The following is a 16,560-nucleotide window of genomic DNA, read 5'->3' as shown; positions in this document are numbered from 1 at the left end:
AAATATGTTTTTCATTTACAAACTGATCATGTAAAATTCCTCAGGTATTAAATATGAAGGGTTAATTATTGTGAAAAATAGCTTTACTCTCAAACCTATAGAAAACACGTAACTGGAATTGGACCTGGAGAATACAGTACAGAGGACATTCAATTTCAAAGTAAAGAAAATGTTCATAGGCAAGGATGCATATATTCTGTTGTTTATGTACTGACACTCCTGTTTCCAAGCTGGCAAGAGATTTTCAGAGACAGGGCAAAAGGATCAGCTTCTGTGTTCCTTAATTGCTAATGCTGGTGCATCAAATATTAAAGCTACCACGGCTTGGCAAATTACAGGCTTTAGCTGAAAGCCTGACATTTAGAAACTCAGTCCAAGATTCTTTGTTGAATTTATTTGCTGTGTTATTGGTCCCAGTTATACAAGTTATTTAAGGTCTGGAATGTCTACTAGGTTCCTGAGGGCTGGAGGTTTCTTAGTATTTCTTAAATCGGTGAGGCTCATATGATTATAATTTGTAGGGCAGTTTTTTGTTTTGTACAGATTTGCTCAAGTGATTAACTCTGTGAAATGTGGTTTATCAGTAACTGCTATTTGTATAAACCTATTGATGTGAATAGAAGATTAAGGGTTTTTTTCCTCTTTTCACTGAAATTGTGTCAGACAGGTAGGCTTGAAATTTGAACACTAAAGTGTTCAGCACTGAAGTTGTCTTAAATTCCCTGTTACCAATACAGCATTTTTTTCAGCTTACGAACCTGCTGCCAAATGAACTTGTTTTTGTGTTGGTGCTGACAACCATCAAATATGAGAAAATAACCCTTACACAGGTTTTGTGTTATATGTTCTGAAGAAGACAAACAAATTGTACTCAAGACAGTTCATTCTCCTTTGAAGGTCTCAGATTTTGTTGTTTGTGCAAGCAGATGGTGCTTCCATGCTGGCTTATCATTTAGTTAGCCAAGATCTTTAAGGTCAGCATGATGGAGTTACTAGAGTTTAAACTTTCTATAGTTCAGTAACTTATCCTTCATGTCTCAGTCTTTGTGAATTTCACTGGCTTTGGTTTCTGCAGAGACTCCAGCAACTGCTTTTTCAGAATGTGGTTTATGGTATCTGATTTGTAGATTAGACAGTTAAACAAAAAGGAGTGATCTTTAGCACACCAAAGTAATTTCAAATGCTAATAAATTCAGATTATGGGCTTAGGCATTTCTTTCAGATGATGACTGTTCTTATGCTAAAATTTTAGTTGTTTTCATTATTACAGCCTGTAGCCTATTTTTTTTTTTCTAAGTTCTGTGACTCTTATTAATATATATTTCTTTAACAGCACAAGGAATTCAGGTGATGTGAATAGGTGATTAACTTCAACTTCACCTACACTTCTTCCATGAATTAGGCAGTCTTAATTAGGCAAAAGTTGTTTCCCTCAAAGCCAAATTTCAGATATTGTTAACTAGCTTCTTATATCAAGTGGATTTGTTGTCCTCCACATATTACATCATCTTGCTTGTTGAGCAAAAATACATGTGGTGCTGTAAGTAAGTCTTATGCATAAGCGAGACTTCAGGATTGCATCTGGATTTTCAGGGAAGTATGTGTGTGTGTGTGTGTGTGTGTGTGTGTACTCACTTCCCTGTTACCTGCTTTGAAATTAGAGAATTTCTGTATTCTTTCAACATAAAATTCTGTATTCTTTTAATATAAGACGCTGTATTTTTTCAACATAAGTGAAAAACATAAGTGAAAAACAGTTTGGAAATCATGGTACACTGTGTGCGTCTTTGGATATATGTAGGTTCTCCATGAGGTTTGTTTGTATGCATATTCAAGGCTGTTTTCTAAAGCTTTTCCATTAGGTGAAATATAGGAGGGTATAATAAAAGAAATTAACAGAAAATGATTTCAGAGGTCTTTATTCTTAAATAAAAATTTCATGCAGTACTTCAGATTTGTCTTTTAAGTTGTTATTTAGCTGAAATAGTTTAAAGAATAAGAGATAGTCTTTTCTTTGCTGTCGCCTAATAGAGGAGAGGTTAATGAGAGTAGAAAATGGTGAAGGATGATTTTTAACACTCTTTCCCAAAATGCTTCACAAATATATATCTATCTTTGTTAAGGGATGCTAGAAGGCTGCTATGACATTTGGTGGACTCTAGGACCATGTACTCATACACTTGTCTTGCAAACCTTCCCCCTCCTCCTGCAGCATGGATTCCTCAAATATTATATGGGCTCTTGACCTGCGTAATATTCATACCTACCCCCTGTCCTCCTCACCTACCTCTAGCTCAGAATTTAGTTCTTTGCAGATACAGCTTTTCCTCCTACTTGCCAGCTGGTCTAGCTTGAAATTTGTTAATGAATTACATATACGTGCTCAGCACATCAGGTTATATTGACTAGGAGAAAATATACACGCACTGAGGTCCCTCCAATCCCTGTCCCTCAGACTTCTCACACATACACAGTCTCTGCAGTTGTTGAGACATAGACCTGTGGCCCTTTTCCAGTAGCTAGCACCCAGACCTCTCTTGAATCCTGGTCTCTCCAGTTGCCAGCAACTGGACGCATGGCTTGTATGATCCATGGTCCTCACTCCAGCTGCTGGCATGTAGGCCCTCCTGTTGCTAGCACCCCAGGAACTTAGGGCCTTATGACCTGTAGTCCTGCTGCAGTTGCTGGTACTTGAGTTTAGTCTGGTGTCTCTGGTTGCTGGCACCCATGTCTGTAAGCCCTATGGCTCGTAGTCCTGTTCCCGGTTACTGGCACTTGGACCTTGCAGCATTCAGAGATAGATGATATTATCTAGAAAGATAGTTAAGAGAGGTGTTAGTAAGAGGATACCATGCACTGTGGTGATTGGGCACAGGGCATAGTCAGACAAGCGTAGAAACCGGGATACGGTTTCACATGACTGACCACTTTTAACCACCTCCTCTGTATTTTCCCCTCCATGTTCCTCACCACCCCCCTCTTCCACAACTTTGACCCTTCCCCTAAGCATTCCTTAGTAAGTTTTATGTAGTCCCACAGGCCCCCTTAAATATCCATAATACTCATTTGGTTTGTTTTCCCTCTTATCAGTTACAAAGTCCAGCTTGGCCCTCTTCAGAGCTGTAGTTTCTTAATGGGCCATCAGTTAGTGGCTGAAGACTTTTGGGCTCCTTATTGTTTCCCTTGGTGCTTGCTTATCAGGTTTGTGTCTCTGTGTGTGTCCTTTATCGCTTTCCCTTTTACTTACTAATCTAAGTAATTCTAACTCTGATACGTTACTATATTTGAACTGAAGAGGTCCTGATCTGATAACCTTAATTAACCAGATGCTCTCGCATTCCACATGCCCTTACACACTCTTCTTTAGCTGTATCATTGAAGGCACTGATGATGGAACTGTTCGAAGTAGTTGCTATGAGGAAGAAATTGAACTAGTAGAGACATTACACAAAGATTATTGTGATTTTAGATGGACGTAGTTTGTGAAGTAAATAATAGATGGATTAAGATCTTTGGCTAATTTTATGATGATGTACATATAGAAATCTAAGCAATGGTAAGGGGTGGCATCAAACTGTCTGCAATAACTTCTGTTAATTTGAGTAATGAAGGCTCTCTCACTGTACTGAGTTGAGGATAGAACATATTTAAGCTGTTAAAATATTGCCTGTTATTTGTACCTCAAATTTTGAAATTTTTATTTTCTGAAAGACTTCTATTTTTACTTCTATTGATGTGTAACAAGGAGAGAGCTTGTTTCAAACCTTTTGTCACAAGGTGGTAGGGAAACTAAACCTCTAGAATTGTGATGATTTTTCGTAGAGAAGTTTCTTAGCTTGAACACAATGTGTTTTAAACAGTATAATTACATTGTGATGCTAACTAAATAGTTTACACTAAAATGAACCTTTTTTAAAGTAGTGGGAGCTATTGTGAAGATAAAAATAAGTTGTCTCACTGTTTATTTTGTTTTCTTAGAGCAAGTTGCTGTAAGCACACTTTGAATACTTAAACAAATGATTTATTTTACACACTTTCAACACTGATACATTTTTTTCATTTGCAGAATCCAGTTGTGTCTAATTCCAGCTGGTCAGAAGTAGATATACTGATTCTGGCAGGAACAGTTGGTCATGTCTTGAGTTTGGGTGCAAGCAGCTTTATAGAAGAGGAACATCAAACCTGGTATTTTCTCATCAATACCCTTTGTTTGGCACTGTGTCAGGAACTTTGTAGAAATCATTTTCTTCTGAAGGAAGGTGACTCTCAGCATAGCAGCACTATAAAACAGAATTTTGACAATGTCAAGGAAGCCTGTGAGTACAAGAATATTGATATACCAGCAGCAGATGATTCAAAATTGGGAAAGGTCACTTCTTCAGCTGAATTCATAAAAGGATCTGATAAGTGGATAAGCTTAGCAAGTCCGTGGATCATCCTTATTTGTTGTCGTTTACTTCGGTCCCTGAATCAGACAGGGGTCCAGTGGGCTCATCGGCCAGACTTTGGACACTGGTTGACAAGGTAGGTATCTGAATTATTGCATTCATAGTTACTTTCTTACTTAAAAATTTGTGTGTGTTTTGTTCTGTGAAGTCTGTGCTTCTACACAGTACCTACACAGTACAGAGAGTACTATAAACATGTCAAAGAAGTAAACAGTGAAGCAACATAAGGAATTTTTCAGTACTCCTTCATACGGGAGTAATCCTTGTTTACTGTCAGTAGATTGTCATCTTAGCCCAACACCATGACTTATCTAATTCATGCCAATTAATCATGATAGGTTTATCAGAGACAAAAATAAATATTTTTCCTTATGTAAATTAACAGTGGCTGGTTTAGGAAATTAAAAATCATTACTAGAATTAAACCCTTAATTTTAAAGCAGAGGGTTCTGCTCCTAGTTTCAAACTTTATGAGGTTGCAGGAGAAGATGCTGCACTTTGAATTCTTCTTTGTGAGTAGAAAACTGAAGGGAATTTTCAAATGTATTATGCTCAGTTATTACTTTTCTGAGAAAATAATATAATTTCTTACAGCTTGAAGTGCTCTGGAGAAAAGCTTTTACTTTTTCTACTGTATTTCAGTATCATGAAGACTGCATTTAGTGATTAAAAATGCTTAATATTTGAGCTGTCTTCCTCTATTTCAGTTGGTGGACAGAGAAACAACTTGTAACTAGTCAAGGTGTAGCAAATGGGAAAGCTTTGCTATGTAAGATGAAGAAATTTCTTCCTTATATCTCACAACACTTGGAAAAAATGTCATCCATCATTCATTAATAGTGACATGGCAAAATGAACTAGTATGAGACTAGCTATTTATTATCAGCCTCCCAGTTAAAATACTGATTGCTATGACAGGCATTAGTGCTGAAAGATGTGAGATATGAGTAAATTTATGACATTATAGTAGTTGTTTGCCAAAGCTTTTACCATGCTTCCCTCCTCTTGATATGAGATGAGGGATTGAGGAAGGAATGAACTCTTTCATTATAAGCTAAGTCAGTGTATGAACAGTTTGTTACAGACTAAGAATTAGGTGTGATTTTTTGCAACTAGGAAGATTTTTAAAAACTAATAACAAGCATCTTCAAAATTTTTTTGTCCAATGGCTTTCTCTGCCAGATGTCTTCTTCGGCCTGAGAATTTGAGACACCTCTAAAACAGCTTGGCAGTTTTGAGAATGTTGTTTTGCTTTCATTGGATGTATTTTGGCAACTCTTTTCCTTGAAGGATTCTAGTGCTGCAATTCCATGGAACAAGAGCTCCGTATTCTGGCATCTAAGATGTTACTTATGTGTCAGAAATGTACTTTTGCTCCTGTTTTCTCCCTGTGAATGTTTGCTGACACATGGAAATGTTACCAACCTTTGATAAACTGTGTGTGCACGCCTAGACTTAATTTCTAAAGATCCTGTCCCTGCTAAGTGTGCTCCCACCTGCCACCTCATTGTGCTAGGCATGTCTGTAGACCAGCAAATCATGTTCCAGCCCTGGGCTGTGGGGACTCTGGGAGATGGCAGAGGTGGAATCCAGTCTGTGGATACTGCAGGTGCTTCTAGAACTTCCTGGCTTTTCACAACAACATAGAAATTTGGTGTCCCCAACTCTAACACTCTTAGAAGGAGTTTTCAAGTGACACACTCAGGTAAATCTAAATCCACTCAAGTAAATCTAGTTCTTCGTATACTTGTTCTACCTTTTTTTTTTTTTTTTTTTTTTTTTTTTTTTTTTTTCCTGGGAAGGGAGGAGGAAGGGAAGAGACCTGTGTTTGTGGTGGTAGCATTGTGGGCAGACTTGCTGAGGTGCACTCTGCCCCGTCATGCAGGTCATTAATGAATCTGTTGAAAGGTGTTGGCCCCAGGTACCACTAGTGCCAAGTCGCAGCTGGACTTCCTGCTGCTGCTCACAAGCCTTTGAACCTGGCACTTCAGCCAGTTTTCAGTCCACCTCAGTGTCCACTTATTTAGCCTGTACTTTATCTGTTTGTCTCTGGTGATGTTATGGGAGACAATACCAAAAGCCTTAACATTGAGATAAACAGCATTCACTGCTCTCTCCCTGTCCACTGAGCCAGTTATCTCATCATAGAATGCTATCATGTTCATCAAGTAATATTTCCCCTTTATAAATCCATACAACCCTGTTATTAAAGCTGCTGGCCTCCTTCCTCCTGTGAGCTGAAGTACAGATAGCCAGATATCAAACAAGAAGCTTCATGATCTTGCAGGTGTACTGCTCCCTGCACTCTCCACCTCTAATTATGACCTCCTATTGGGTATATTTTCTTGGACCTAGAAGTAAGTAGAAGATAAAAGTTCCTACAGCTGTAGTCTTAGGTTTTATCTGCTTATCTCAGGATAATGATATTTAAAAGAGCTCTTTACTATGCATTGCAAGAAACCTCCTTTCATGCTCTTCTTCTCATTGGCCCTGTATTTTAGCAGTACAGCTGCTACTTTGTCAGTGCAGTGAATTAAATCACTGAACTGATGTAACTGGAAAAATAACCCAATATGGGGTGAGAAACAGTTGTCTTTCAGCTGGATGAGTTCACACTCTGATTTACCATGTAGCCTCACAGGCCAATATGCTGACATAGTGCATGGGCTGGTTTAGTAAGAGAATGCAGGAATGGAAGAGTGTGCAAGTCAGCACTACTGCTGTTGAAATTTGTGTAGAAACAAAACTTGGAAATAACTGCATCTTCTGGAGCACTGCAGACATCAAAACTTCTTGCTGCTGTCAGCCTTGCTGACAAAGCTCCTGTGGGGTTCAGTTCTGGTTGAGGAAGAAGTACTGAGTCTTAAACTTACACATTTTGTGTCTTTGAAAATTCAGAACAGTCTAAAGTCCAGCAGCAGGCTAAGCTGATCTGTAATTCAGGCTATCCCACTTCAGCCTTCTGTCTCCCAGTATTGTTGCTACTTTTGCATTGAGCTGGTACAGGGAGCAGGAAGAAGAGCAAAATCCCAGCAGCCCTGACATAGGTAGATTTGGCTGCTGTGGAACTGCATGCTAGCTTAAATCACAGAAATAGTGTTTTCAGTGAATTTTTCAAGAACACAGTGTATGTCATCCCCATAACCTATATTCTAGTTGCTTTGCAGACTTTAAAGATTGCCCAGATAACAGCATTTAAAGTGCATTTATTTGGGATTTGAGCAGGAGGAGGTATAGGGGTAAATCTGGTCTCTGTTGGGCCTGATGTGGTCCACTGAACAAACTTTGGAGAGCTTAGCTAACCAAACTTTGCACAGCCTTTGGTTTGTAGAAGACTGTCTCTGTTCGTATTTCATTTTCTTTGTTTTGGATTTTTTTTTTTTTTTTTTTTTTTTTTTTTTTTTGCTTTCCCATTTGTTGCGGGCAAAACAATCTTGACTCAGGAATTTTGCTTCATTTAATTTACTGCCAATCAACATAAACTTTTAATTACTGATTTGGGTATTGAGAAACAAAGAAGATATAGAAAATCAAGCAAGCACTTAGGGAAACTCCTTTCCTTATCCATCTTAAGGCCCAGCTTCAGGCCAACACCTTTTCTTCCCCCTTCCACTTCTCTACTTACCTTGCTGTCACCAAACATTATGCTCGGTCACTTCCAATCCCTTCAAGGAGGCAGCGGGCAGCACAGGAGGTTGGGGTCAGTGCCCAACTTTATTTCTGCCACTCTGCTTGTTGCTCTTCCCCCTGCTCCTTGCTTCCTGCTGTCCTCTGCTCCAGCAAAAGTTCTCGACGAGAAGCAACCCCTTCACGGGTGTATCTGCTCTGGCATGGCTTATCAATGAGTCACAGTTCTTTTGGGGGTACCTCTGCTCCAGCTTGGGTCCTTCATAGTCCCTTTAGGGAATACTGTCTCTGAAGGGGGTCCTCTGCGGGCTGCAGTTTCTTCGAGAATGTACCTCTTCAGGCATGGGTCCTCCATGGCCAAAATACCTTGGGAGTGTACCTGCTCTGATGTGGGTTGCCCACAGGCCACAGTCATTTTGGAGATAGCCTGCTTTGGTGTTGGGTCATCCAAAAGCTGTAGTCCCTTCAGAGGTGTAACTCCTCTGGTATGGTGTGCCTCCTTCCAGGAGCACCCTTTCAGCCATATCACCAACATTCGCTTCCACATGTCTCTTCCAGTTCCTGAAAAAATGTGCCTCTTCACATTTCTCCTCCCATGTCCCCTTCTGTGTGTCCTCCTGTGTCTCCTCTTATATCCCCTTTCTGTGTTTCCTCTTCCATCTCCTTTCATTTGTGCACTCATGTTTCAGAGCTGTCTGGAGCCGATTGAGACAGTCACAGGGCAGTTCATGGCCCTCTCTCACACAAGTCACAGCTGTAGCCCCCTGCTACCAAAACATGCCATTTACGTCCAATGCACCATTACAGAGAACAGGATCATGTAGATGGCTGTTACCCTAGTCTTTTGATGGAGTGAAATTTGTTTTCCTTATAGCATAAATTAAAAGGTTATGGTAAGGTCAGTTGTATAAATCACTTATTTGCTTTCTCAGAATGCACTGCTCTTCTTTAAGGTTGATTGTTTTTCTATTTTTAGTGTGCATTCTATTTGCATAGCTTTAATAGCACAATTTACAGCAAAAAGAAATTAGAACCGTACTGAGATTGTACGTACCCTGTTAGTTTGAGTTATAGCTATTTAGGCTTTTCCTAGCTAGCCTTCTGTTTTGACTTTAGGATAAACTGATGAACAATTATCCCTGTTTTTTTCTTATTTTGACCTTTCAAACATCTCTGGTCATGTTCAGACTAATATTTTGCTTGTCTAGACAGGGTTTAAGGTGTTCTGTCTTAAGGTGTTCATTTGTTTGAGACAAAGAGATTGTTTTGCCAGTTTGTGCATGGAAGAATGCCAGAAGCAAAACTTAAAAAATCCATGAATTGAGATGAATTGAACATTGTTGAAATTAGGGAATTGGTCTCCTCATCTGTAGACAGACTCTGTGAAACCTGCTGCAACAATTCCTTCATGGAAAGATAATGAAGACTTCACATGAGGAAAAAGTGGAACAGAAAAGCAGACATTAAATGAAATAAAGGGAAAATATACTCCCTAAATTTGCCTGAAGATAGGATTTTCTTTCTTACATAGCTGCAATTCAGTTACCTTCATTAGGCATTTAAACCAGAGCAGAGACAATACTAGGAAGATGTCAGAGCCTCTACATGGTTCAGTGCAGAAGAGGAAATAATAATGACTGCATCAGCTTGAAGAGAAGTTACTAGAAACAGCAGTGTGAGAAGATGATTACATTTGTTTTCAATACTGTACTTAAAAAACTAAATAAGCAACCTCCAAAAGTAGTGTATCATGGGAATCCTGAGTATTCTGTTTTGCAATGTTGGAAAGAAAATGACTATATGAACAGGCTTTACCCACCTAAAATATAAATTATAGGTGCACATATAATTTCTTTCATTCTATTTGTATTTGTAATGATGGGATGAGGTCAAAGCGGTGGAAAGAAATGCTTTCTATCTTCTTTGTGGCACCAGAAGTGTAGTGGTATAGACAAAGAGCTGTTAGAAGAACATAATGGTGAAGCTCACTTTTCCAGGTTCTTTCTCAGGAAAGAACTTTTCATTGTGTGGTTTCAGCAAACCCACTCAATTTCATGTTCGTGCTTGGATTCCTGAGTATAGCATCAGAGTCATTTAGAATTTTGTAAATGACTGGACTCTATGTTGCGCCTCGAGAATTCCCCTTCAGACTACATGACAATTTAGCATGGACTTAGCTGCCTAATTGTGAGACCTTGGCTGGAAAGTTTTGAAACTGTAGGTGATATATGCTGACCTGACTTTGCTTAATAATATAAATCCTTTTAGTTGTTTCTTCAGCAAACTCAGTGAAACCTGTGAGTAGTTTTTTGAAAAAAAAAAAAAAAAGCTTTAGGTGATTCTAAAAGAAATCCAAAATTGAAATCACAGAAGACTCACCAAAAAGCCTGGACACAAGTTATATATAAACACCTATGTTAGCAGTTGATAAAATGCCTTGGTGATCAATGCATGCATAACTTCAGACATACTCTTGCTGGCCACTTGTTGTCTCTGAGAGCTTCTTTTTCTTCTTCTTCTTCTTCTTCCTTTTTTTTTTTTTTTTTTTTTTTTTAAGATAGAATATGATTTCAGATATTCCATGAAAAAAATTCCTTATGTTGGTTCAGTGTCTTACTTGGCATAACACTAACAATTGCTTCTTTTTAGTAGTACTTCTAAAAACTTTGGTGATGTTATATGTTAGATTTGCTTATGGGTATCTGTTAACAGAAGTGCGTTGCCTTTTAAAGATAAATGTATGAAGATGATGATGATCTACATTTTTTTATCCCTGCTTTGCCTTATCTCCTCCTCATACAATGAATGGCCAACCAGAATGCATCATGATGGCTTTTAAAATTTTCCACAAAAATTCATCTGAAGGATAAAAGGGCTACTGAACTAATTCTTTGTGCATAGATTATGGGAGATAGTGCACATACTATCTTCACAGATACAGATGACGTATTCTTCACAGTACATTTTGTAGCAGTCCACTAACTGCTTCTACTCTATTTTTTGTAGAGAAAGAACTGTAGTGAGAATAAACATCAAGACTGCACAGCTTTATCTCCTTCAATTTTTGCTACTTTCCTTCAGAGAGCAGTGCATCTCCAGGGAGCATTGTTAAGTGTATGAAGAGCTGGCTGGCTCCTGCAGGGGAGACTAGTAGGGCTATTTTTTTGCCCCATATACTTTCCTTTGTGACTCTCTAAGCACAGTAGTTGACATAGCTATTGATCAAACTCCAAATAAAGCATATCTAGGGATAGGAAAATAAGTGCTATAATTTTGAATAAATGAAAGATAAAGCTAGTTAGTTCAGATGCAGGTCAGAGTCACTGTCAATTTGCTGAAGTTAATGATGTTTCATCATGACGTTCTGAAATGCTGAAGAAAGAAGAATATGGAGACCTTGGCCCTCCTGGCATAAAGGATGTTTTAACAGATGGTAAAGCTAGTAAAATTAGTGGTCTTTTGGGAATAGTTGAAGTAGGTAGGCAGGGATTATCAACTCAGATTTCAGTGTACTTTCTGAAATTTCATAGCTGGCTATGGTAGTGGCTAAGTGCAGATCTTTGCCTAATCCTCTTACATTTTACAGTACTAATTGATATCACTGTAGGCTTAAGTAGATGCCAGTTGGCAGTATGTTCAAGGAAATGCTGTTGGTTTTGGAATGCTTACCTACTTGGGATTGGGGGAAAACAAACCAACAGTATCTGTTCTCTTCCTGGCCGTGATGCACACAGGAGAGAAAGACACAGAGTTTGCATTGAGCCAGTACAAGTTGGTGTAGTGGTTGAAGAGAGCCGTATTGTGCCAATGTGTTTATTCGTGTATGTTTCAAACTACGTATTTTTGACTGTTTTGGCTAGATTGTATTTTTTTATGTCTAGAATTAAACAAAACAAATACATTTGCAGTTATTTAAAAAGAGGTAATTACATTAGTGTCATAGTAATAAAATATTTTCTGCCTTATACTAGAAAAAGAAATGCTGTAGCATAAGCAAAATGCAGTAAGTTTCTAAATATAAAAATAAAAAGTTATTTTAAAAGCATTAGAACCTTTTCCACTATGCAATATGCAATTCAGTTTTTATATAATTAAACCAAGCAGAACAGCTAGCATATGGTGGGACATGATAATTACACTTCTAAACATGCATGCTTGAATAGAAAACCTCATTAATAAAAGCTCTTTTCTAAGAATACTATAATATTTTACTGTACCTCTTGGAAAGTTGGTAACAGATGTCAATGCAGTGATTAATTCAGAAATAAAATGCTGTAGTTAAGGTGTTGCAATAATTATAGTAGTTTGAAGGTGTTTTATTTGTTTTTTTTCCCCCCTCAGCTCTGAACATAAATCTGAACTCTCCTTTTTGGCTGCAGTCTCCCTTGTTATGATCTTCATTCTGGTTCAGAGAAAATGTTCTCTAGTTTCAAAAATTGCTATGGCACTTGGGCTCCTGGGAGTCTACAGTTACCGGGCAGCCATTGGAAACATCGTATTTCCATGGCAACATGACAGCAAAGATATTTCAAAGTAAGTTAATCAACAGATATGTAAATCTATTTCTGGAAAGGTGTTAACACTTTGGATATCTTGGGGAGTGGGGTGGGTATTGACTAGACTGGAATCGTATTCTTATGAACAAAAGAATTCTTATTTTAAAGATGGGCAAGAATCAGTTTTTGTGATATGTGCACAGCCCCATGAAGCCCCATGAACCCCATGAAATGTCTTGAGTCTATGTCAAATTAGAAACCAGACAGTTGCTGATTAATCTGGGAAAATTTAATAGTTTTTCTGTCTTTTTTTTTGCTATAAAGAAGACCCAAATGGACCTGTTCCTTTTGTTTTAGATTGACTTGCTGTGTTCAACAGAGAGCATGCCAAGCTCATTTAGCTATCTCATGGTTTTGAAAAACGTTTAGACAATAATTGGAGGGAGGTACTTTTTGTGTCTTTTCTTTTGCAGTTGACTGTTCTGTAATGTTTGTTTTTTCCAGATGTAATAAAATCCTCCTTGAGATATAGACTCAGCTGCATAATACAGACTAAGGCTTTTAATATGGATGGTAAATTTCTTAAAGAAGTATTGTCTCTAAGGAAGCTATTAGTTGTCTTATGAGTAGCTACTTCTACAATATAGCAAAGTATCTTTGATTTTCTTAGAAGCTCTGCTACTTTTCACCATTAGATAGTGGCTGATTCTGCAGGCTCATTTTTTTCTAAGTGTGAGATAGTTGTGAAAAGCTTCCAGAATCTGTTAGGAAATTCAATGAGAAGAAAGAGATCATAGAAGACAGGTTGTAAAACAGTTGTCTTCTGGATAAAATAATTTTTTCCATCACTCACTTTGAATTTGATATGGATAATACTGGTTTCTATTGGGGCTTTTTAATGAAGAAGCCAGAGATTCACAAAAGATGCAGAGAGAGAAGGAGATACCTGCAGGAGAAGATCTTAGGGCTAATAGAAGGTCAGATTTGCTAAGGAGGTATTTTTTTATATGCCTGTATGTATATCCAAATATGTGTACATACATTTCATCTCTTCAAATATCGAAGAGAATGCTAGTTCTTTACTTAGTATTAAATTAATGTTGTGTGCTAGTTCTGCTAGGTGTGCAAGTCTCCAGTGATCTTTACTTAATCTCCAGGATTTGGATACATATTTGATAACTTCTGTGGAAACATATCTGATTTCTGAATGTGACCTCTAGTTTTGTTTTATATTTGACTAAAATCTTTGGGGAATAATGTTGTCCTTGCAGTAAGAAAAAAAAAAATACTTTTGAGTGGTACAGTATGTTAAATACAGAAACTGAGCTGAAAATAAAATGTGGTTAAGGAAATAAGTAGAATACTTAAATACGTAAGATGAACAATGCTTTCACTGAGAACTTACTGTTCATACTGTAGCTGCCATGTTGATTGTAATTATAACAAGAAAGATGCAGAGTTTTCATATTATTTCAGCTTAAAGTAAAAATGAATATGATGATTTACTTAAATTTTTATGTCAAACCTTTATATATATCTGATTGTATAACCATTTAAAAGCTGCACTCAAGATTCATAAACCAAAGCTTTATTGCTAAGTACAGTGGTGGCTGAGCCTTGAACTTAAATTACAACTTGAAATGAAATGACTATTTAACTGTTAGAAACCAACAGATTTTTTTTAATTGGAATATTTTAGTGCTTGTGGAAGTCAGTGCACATATTTTACTAGATTCCAGACACTTGTCAGCTCGTTCACTGTAGGGTAGGCATGTACTGGAATGTATGTTTTCTTTGATTCCCTTGACTGAGTACTAATTTGCTATGAGCTTGTGTATAGTAAAACAGATAGTGAAAAACTTTCTATAAGACCCATGTCTTGGTCAGTGCTTGTTGAATAATTTGGGGTTGCTGAATCTGGTGAGGGTGTTACAGGTCCACGTCCTAAGGTCCAGCCAGCAGCAAGGCCAGTACCAAAGCTGAACATGTAAATCCTGACAGGAGCACAAGAACTCATACACACAGTGCATATGTATATATATACATGGCTGACCAAACAGATTCACACAGATGAAAAGCAGAGTGCTCACACAAACAGCACCAGCAGCCTCATCTTGTTCCTCTCTCTGGCTGATCAGGATGAAAGCATGTTGGTGGAAAATGTATACGTATATATGCAGTATGGATTTGTGCAGTAGGTAGTCTTGTATGATCTGTGCAGCAGCTGCTCCTGGATTGCCAGGCTTTCCAGTTGCTGGTGCCTGGATGTACAAGCCCAAACTTTAGGTTTCCCTGATACCTGACTTCATAGCTTGCCAGCTCATCCAGCTTGATATTTGCTAGAAATTATACACACTGATGTACATATCCACACAATACACACGCACTCTAGTTTCTCCAGCTGCTGGCATCACAGACCCATGGACCTCTTGTCCAGTGTCTGGCACTTAGTCCTCCATCACACATGTACACATAGAACAGACAGCTTCCTCAGCCAGGAGAATAATTACAAATGGGGTTAAGAAGAAGGTGAGGCAGACTGCAGTGATCAGGTGCAGAGCATGGCCATGCAAGTGGACTGACCCGCAACCTTTGTACATGCAATTGGCCTCTTTTATGTATTTTTCCTTTGTCTTCTCACACTTGTTCCTTCCTAAACCACCTTGATCCTTACCTTTTCTTGCCTTTGGTTCTTCTCCTAAACATTCCATAGTAAGTCTTGCACAGTCTTAACACTCTTCACTGGCATCCTGTAAGAAGTCACCATACACCAGTAGGCAGTACTCTCCCTGCTCAGTCTCATGATCTGCAGAGAGCCCTCTCCTGGTAGCTCATCCTGTGGTGTCACACCCAGACCACAGTGCTGATTGTTCTCCAGTGATGGCCATGGGAGCAGCCAGTTCAGAGTGGTTCTCATTTGGATACTGGGGTTCCTTTGCCTCTCCTTGTTCCTCTGCTCATTGTGCTTATAGAAATAAACTTTTAATCATAAACTTAACAGTCAGTAATTCCATTCTGTCCTTCATTGACTGACTTCATGTACCATGCTTTGTGGTCTAAAACTATGTACTGAGGAAGGAGATGGTTTTGCAGGGTTTTAACGTGGACTTGATGATCATAGCATCTGTTTCTCAAACTGTAAAACTGTGTTCACAGCTCTAGTTGGTAGCATTTCTCTTTCACTCAGAGTGAAGAACTAGCAGTAGAGAGCATGCTTGCCAGAGCAGCTACTACTTCTTGCCTGTGTTTAACAGCAGAGTGCTTTTTAAAATCTCAATGGCTGGCACTTCAGCAAGCCAAACCCTGTGTTTCTAACAGTAAAAGAGAAACAGTACCTGTTTGTGAAAAAGTTTGTTTATGCTTTCTCCAGCTTTTCAGAGGAACTCTATGACAGAGTAGCCAATAAAGGTGTCATTCAGCTATTCAGACAAGAAACTTCTAAGGGTTGGTGCTCATTGGCCTTACCTTTTAGCTTAAACATTCAACGAAGCAGTTGTCCGTTTGACCAGAATGTGCTTTGCAATTATGACGTTCCCACTAAAAAAATTTTGTGCTGTATGGAGCAGAACACCTATCAGAGGGAAGAAGTGCATGATCATATATTCTTTGTACTATGCAGATATTCTAGAAGAATGTGTCACCTAGTCTTAATTGAAAAATTAGTCAAGCTTTTCGGTATTCACTGTACAACAGTAGCATTATTTAACATATTTGTATGCAGTATCCTAATTGGTATATACTGTTCTGTTTCAAGCAAACTGAGGACTTACATTAATGTTCCATATGTCTTTCCAGTGAGTTACACCCTTACATCCTCTGTGTAAATTGTTCTGGGAAAAAGGCATTAGCAAAAGCAGGTTCTTACCCCTCCTGTTGGCATGTCAGTAAAGATGATAGACACATGTTAATAGATTGAGCTGTTTCCTGATCTGTCAGCTTAGTGATCTTAATTCATCTTGGTTAGATGGCTGATGTGATGAATGATAGAA

At 38.3% G+C, this 16,560-nt stretch overlaps 1 protein-coding gene across 3 annotated transcripts in view; it reads left to right on the top strand.

Annotated features, from left to right (window-relative positions):
* Nucleotides 1-16,560, top strand: part of PIGG (phosphatidylinositol glycan anchor biosynthesis class G (EMM blood group)) — a 97,717-nt gene that overhangs the window by 31,647 nt on the left and 49,510 nt on the right. For 2 of the 3 annotated variants that reach the window (XM_062600120.1, XM_062600122.1), the window contains exons 9-10: nucleotides 4,067-4,524; nucleotides 12,417-12,608. In XM_062600120.1, coding sequence (XP_062456104.1) covers nucleotides 4,067-4,524; nucleotides 12,417-12,608 — 650 coding nt within the window. Of the gene's footprint in view, nucleotides 1-4,066; nucleotides 4,525-12,416; nucleotides 12,609-13,075; nucleotides 13,196-16,560 lie in introns of those variants that run through there. The other variant, XM_062600123.1, reaches the window with a different exon arrangement.

The sequence above is a fragment of the Rhea pennata genome, chromosome Z, assembly GCF_028389875.1.
Source record: "Rhea pennata isolate bPtePen1 chromosome Z, bPtePen1.pri, whole genome shotgun sequence".
NCBI classification, from domain to species: domain Eukaryota; kingdom Metazoa; phylum Chordata; class Aves; order Rheiformes; family Rheidae; genus Rhea; species Rhea pennata.
The sequence above is the reverse complement of the archived record's forward strand: the minus strand, read 5'-3'. Positions and strand labels throughout refer to the sequence as shown.